The sequence below is a fragment of the Vipera berus genome, assembly GCF_964194415.1.
Source record: "Vipera berus genome assembly, chromosome: 5".
NCBI classification, from domain to species: domain Eukaryota; kingdom Metazoa; phylum Chordata; class Lepidosauria; order Squamata; family Viperidae; genus Vipera; species Vipera berus.
Genome location: NC_138207.1, coordinates 45490926 through 45496939, shown reverse-complemented (window position 1 = coordinate 45496939; position 6014 = coordinate 45490926). Strand labels below are relative to the sequence as shown.

Below are 6014 nucleotides of genomic sequence, written 5' to 3'. Positions count from 1 at the left end.
AGCCTAAGCCTAGAGAGTTTTCATGAAATGGTTTCGTGGCCAGGCCGTGGGGACCCGCTTTGTTTTTCCTCTGGAGTCCGTGTTGCACCTCCCATACCTCTTTGCTCCCCTGTTCGTTTTGAACCTCCCTTGATTAGCAGAAGAGTCTTCTGCTCTCCATTTGCTCAGTGCAATTACCAACATTACTGTTGAGAAAGTGAAAATGCTGCCCAACGTCATCTTTATATTGCGCAGGGTCGTAAGAAGGCTCTATAACCCGCGCGGCAGAAGAATCCTTGCAAACATCACTGATGAACAGTTACATCCATTTCCTATCGAAAGGAAGTCACCTACTCCTTCGGGGACGGGGGGGGGGACAGACCCTTCCTCACCCTGTTCCCTACTGAGGGCCCTGCCACCTAATTATAATTATATCTGTACCTCTGGTTTAAAATCTCAGCACCGTTAATATCAAGGGGAAATCAAATCTATTAAACTCTGTGGATCCATTTTAAGTAATGGCTACCGCAAAATAAAGAACAGGAAGTCGTGGATACCATTGACTTTCCTGCAAGACAACCTCGTACAAGTTGGGATGTCTCTTTGTATAACCCTGTTTCAACCCTGTTTATTTGCAGAGAGCTGGTACAGGAACCTTGTGGGTTTTTATTTTTGGTTGGGATTTTCTAGCTTGCCCCACCCCAGAGAAAGGAAGGGAAAGGAAGGGAAGGTGAAGGGAAGAAGAAGGAAGGAAGGAAAGAAGAGAGAGAGAGAGAAATAAAGAAAAAGAAAAGAAAAGAAAAGAAAAGAAAAGAAAAGAAAAGAAAAGAAAAGAAAAGAAAAGAAAAGAAAAGAAAAGAAAAGAAAAGAAGTCTTGGCAGCGGAAAAAGGGGCCAGCTGGTCGAGCTGGAAGGGTGGAGTTAGGAAACAGCCTGGGAAGAATTTTCGCTCCCCAACACTCACCGCACCAGGCTGTAGAGCCTCCCATTCCTTCCCTTCCCTCTGCTCGTGAATTCTGCAACAATTCCCAGGAGAGAACAGCAGAGCCAACAAGAGGGAAATCAAGAAACTTCGCACGAATTTAATCCATTTTATCCATCGGTAGTGACGTCATTGAATAGCCACACTAAAGAATTCTAATAAGTTAACTTGAAAATGAGTAAGGGGGTTTTCAGAACTGTCCATGTACTTTGGGTACCTTCCTCCCATCTCTCAGACTTGCCCTTCCTCAGCCATCTGTGGGAAAGGAAAGGAAAGGAAAGGAAAGGAAAACTTGGACCTTTTTATTCATATTGCATGCACATCAGGATAAATTCTGACCATCACAGCTAATTGTGGAACACAAGATTACAGCAGCTATAGTGACATTTTTTCCTAGATAGATTTTATAAATAATGTGATTATTATTAGGAATAATAAAACTATAGCATTCCTGTTCCATAATAGATCAGACAACCGGAGTAGAAAACTCATAGCTTTTGCCAATCCCTTTTAGTCTTATTCACATACCCACAGATACACTGCTTCTGAACCAGCAGATGCATTTCATCGTGGGACCTGCAATGACGTCCGGATCTTTAAAAAAAAGCGAGGCAATCCACAACTTTTAACAACCATGCATACATTGATAGCGGTGCCAGCTATCGTAACCGTCCTTGTGATGCCATTGTTCTCTTTAGTACCGTTGCTTCAAAAGGATGGGGAAGAAGAGCCTTGTCACAGGTGACAAAAAGCAGATGGCCGTTGTCCTTCCTTTGGGAAGTTTCCTTTCCTCTTCCCGGAATAAGAACAAGGCTCTCACGGTTCAGGGGCCCGGGTTACCCATCCTTCGCCCGCCTCCGCAGCAGTCCGATCACCCTCCAAGGCAGCTCCCGCTTACCCAGCCGGTTGGGGGGGAACGGCGCTGGGGACGCCCCACCCGGTCCTTTTCTTCCGCGGGTCCCTCCGAGTCTTCTCGGAAAAGCCAAGCTAGGCGACTCCAAGCAAATTCCCGAGGACCGAGCGGGAGATCCCCGCGCTCGGGCCCCGGGCCGGGCAGGGAGTGGCGGCAGGGCCGGCGGTGAAGCGGAGCGGCTGGGCCAGGTGGAGTCAGCGGGACTTCTTGGTTTCAGCCGGCTCTGCCCGATCCCCGCGAACCCTGCCCGGGCGGCGGTCTTGGTGATGCCAAGCTCCCAGCGCCCGGGCACGAGGCTCCGGGCCCCCTCGGTCTTCAGGCGCCCGCCGGGTCACCTCTGACCCGAAGCCTTGGAGGTCCGGCTGGCCCGGCTCTTCCCCGCGGCCGGTTCACCTTTGGGCAGGTTCCCTCGGAGGGCCGCTCCCGCTCCCGCTCCCCGCCTTCCAATGGGGGCCCGGCCCGGCCCCTCCTCGCCGTGACGTGCCCTGCTCGGCCGAAGAGGCGGCTCCGAGTCCAGAGCGGGCTGCTGGTCCTCGCCGAGGCGGGGACTGGCAGAGGCGGCGCCGCGTTCGCATGGACGCCACTTCGCCTGGCTTCGCTCCCGGGCGCGGCCCTTCTGCCCCAGCCGGGCTGGCCGTCTCCCTCTCTCCCGCCTCCCTGCCCAGGATGCTCCCCAGCCCCGCCACCTCCACCCCCTTCTCCGTCAAGGACATCCTGAAACTGGAGCAGCAGCAGCAGCAGCAGCAGCAGCGCCTCGGAGGCCCCCTCGAAGCGCCTTTCGCCCCAGCCGCCGCCGTTGCCTCCTGCCTGCTGAGCTGCCGCTTCTCCGACCGAGAGGAGGACGAAGAGAGCGAGGAGAAGCAGCCCTTCTCGTCCCCCATGGCCTCGACAAAGAGCCGAGCGGACGGGGGGTTCTCCCCCGGCGGCTACGTGCAGGCGGTGCTGCGGGGCACCTGCGAGCCCAAAGGCCTGGCAGAGGAGGCAGAGCCGGCGCAGGAGTCGGGAACCGGTGAGTCCGGGAGGAAGGTGGGCAGAGCTCTGGGGCTCCCCACCCTGGGAGGCTGTGGGTCCAGGAGCAGAACCCGCCGAACCCCGCGGACGGCTCCGGACCTTCTCGAATGGCCCAGAGCCGATGTGGTCCGGGTTGCCCTGCCCTCCACTGGAGCGTCCGAACAATTCCTTTGTCAGCCGGAGCAGATCGGGATGCTGAGCGCGGAACATCTTCCCGGCACGTATTTTCCCAGACGTTTCTTCTCGCTCTTTCAAGTTCGCTTCAGGCCGCTCTAGATGGGGACGTGATGGAGGCTGCTTTGGAGCGTAGCTTGTCTTGCGGGTCGCTGGAAAAGGCTGGCGGCTGTGGAAGCACTCGGGTTATGATCGCTATTGTCGATGTATCGGGATGTGTCCCTAAAAGGCTCGTGTGGGGAGGGGGTTGGTTTTTAATTATGAAATTAAAATTATGAAATTATGAAATTCCGTTCAAATAAACCAATCTGGTTTATTTGAACGGAAAGGTCGCAGGTTATCTTTGTGCAGGGGGGGGGGCATGCAACCCTGTGCCCACCATCTGGAGAGTCAGCCCTTATTAAAGTCACTTGCCAGAAAACTGGCTGTAAGCTAAGCAACAAAGCAACTTCTACTCTCCCCCAGGCCCACCCAGCCCCTCTCAAAGAGTGAGGAGGTAACTCACCGATCCCAGGCCAGGCCTTCCTTAGGTTAGAGATAGGAGGTCAGATTTAGAGGCTCTCCTAGGCCAAAGAGGGGAGAATCTGGCCACCAAACTTTGCTCAGGAGTGCAGAACGCAGTTTACTCTTGATCTGTTTAGAACTAACAAACGGGCCTGCCAGGCCTAGACTGCCAGACGATGGGGAAACTGTTGGATTTGCAGGAGGGGAGATATACTGAAATGGTCCTTCTCTTATCTAGTGAGCAAATGTCCTTCTTCCAGCTCCCACTTCTTCCTAGCGACCAGTCCCCTTCAGCGAGGAGAAAAGAATGATTGATTTTCGCTCAGGGCAAGGAAAATGGCAGGCAGCTCTGGGCCTCCAAGGCCTGCTTTCTCATTTCCAAGTCCTGAGGCTAGAGCTGTGTGCAGTTGGAGACCCAACATGTACATTGCTAACCTGATTGGGCTCCTGGTTGGTCTGGTCTTGTTGCACTTGTTACATCAGGTCAAAATGCTGTTCTGCTCCATTTTTATTTTTGCCTGATTTTTTAAAAAAAAGTCCAAAGGTTCTTTTGAGCCTCTTATGGAATCTTCAGTCTGTAATCATTGGGACGTAATCCCGTAAAACAGAGATTAACCCAGAAGATTGTTTGGGATTGCTATATTGGTGTGGATTCAATCACAGTGGCTTGTAGGTGAGTGGAAAGCATGATCTCAGTAAGATATGAATTCTTTGTGAGATTTATACTAAACTTTGTGCAGCAAATCATTATAGGAAACCTTAGGATTTACTGTGTTGTGGCCTGACTTTTCTTTGGTTGCATCAAGAGGGACTTTAGGACAAATCCAAGCCCCACTTAGTAGAAGACGGGGGACGCTTCCCTAGGAGAGGGATTCCCTCCACGCTCATTCATCCCAGGGAACAGGTGATCACCCCATTCCCATGACCTGCATCATGCTGGCAGAGACTGCAGACACTCCTGCCCAGAACATGGAAAGGGCACCAAGTGGTGCAGGTGTGTAGAAGTCTGAAAAGGCCCTCCTGCTAGGTGTATCTCCAGGCGTTGGCGGCACCGAAATCAGTGGCTTAGGGGCAACAACCGCGCTCAGGAGCGGCTGCCTCACCCTTAATCCCCGCGGCTTCTTGCACGATTACTCCTCTCTACTTCCGCTCTTTTTGCAGGCAAGGAGCCCTCCGAGGCGGCGTCGGAGCGTCCCAAGGCGCGCAGCCGGAGGAAGCCGCGGGTGCTCTTCTCGCAGGCGCAGGTCTTCGAGCTGGAGAGGCGCTTCCAGCAGCAGCGCTACCTTTCTGCTCCCGAGCGGGAGCTCTTGGCCAGCAGCCTCAAGCTCACCTCCACTCAGGTCAAGATCTGGTTCCAGAACCGGCGCTACAAGTGCAAGCGGCAGCGGCAGGACAAGGCCCTGGAACTCGGCGGCCCAGCGGCGGGGGCGACCCCGCAGCCTCCAGCGCCGCCGCCGCCGCCACGCAGAGTGGCCGTACCGGTACTGGTGAGGGACGGCAAGCCCTGCCTGGGCGGCTCGCAGGCCTACAGCACGCCCTACAACCCTCCCGCTGCCTCCTACGCGTATAACGGCTTCCCTAATTATGCCTACGGCGGTTCCTCCGGTGCAGCCTACGGCGCCGGCTACAGCTGCAACTACCCCGCGGGGAACAGCGTGGCCCCCTCGGTGCAGCCATCGCCGGGGCCCTATGTCAACATGGGCGGCTTCCCCAGCGGAGCTCAGCCCTTGCACCAGGGGGCCGCCGGTTCTTCCTGCACTCAGGGCATCCGGGCCTGGTAGGCGGCGCTGCTCCTGGAATACCGCGGCCCAAAGGACCGCTGATCCTCCGCAGCCACTCGGCGGCCGGGCTGGGACCCTTTGGGGTGAAAGTGAGCGACGCCCGGAGAAGCGGCCTCCGGCGAAGGGGGAAAGGGACCTTTGTCCGTGGCTGGTGTCTAGCACGTCGGCCGCTCTCGGAGCTAACCTGGATCGCCGCGATCGACAAGAACAGATCCTCTATTTGGACTGCCCTAGGGAGAGCCCCCACCGGCCTCCACAAAGGCCCCGAAGCTTTCCGACGGGGCAGGGGCAGGAGCAACCCGGGAGTCTCCACGCTCCGCGCCTGGACTGCAGTGGGGAAACAGAGGCCAGGCGCTGCCAGAAGCTGCTTCGCTTATACAAAGCAAAGGCCGCCTCCCTCGACTCCCCTCCTGCTGTCAGTGTATTAAATGTATCGATGTAGCCACACTGCGAGGAGTTAAAAGGATGCCATAATAAACCAGGTGCAATATCGAGATCCGGCCCTGCTATGGAGAGGCAGGGAAGGTCTGTTGGCGCGGAAGGATGGAGGAGGCGGAAATACGCGGCCGGTGTGGCCCGCTTCCACCCCAGGCAGAGCGAATAAGTCGGTGCCAGTCCCTTGCGCAGGCTTAGCCCTCCGCCCCCGGGGACTACTCTGTAATTCGGAAGCC

The 6014-nt window shown here is 55.8% G+C and overlaps 1 protein-coding gene across 1 annotated transcript; it reads left to right on the top strand.

Moving 5' to 3' along the window:
* Positions 1–2539: 2539 nt before the first annotated feature.
* NKX2-3 (NK2 homeobox 3) lies at positions 2540–5343 on the top strand (the record flags this gene model as incomplete). The annotated part of the gene is made up of 2 exons (XM_081329604.1): positions 2540–2882; positions 4724–5343. 2 exons carry the CDS (start codon positions 2540–2542, stop codon positions 5341–5343), a joined length of 963 nt encoding a protein of 320 aa, XP_081185730.1.
* Between the last annotated feature and the right edge of the window lie 671 nt (positions 5344–6014).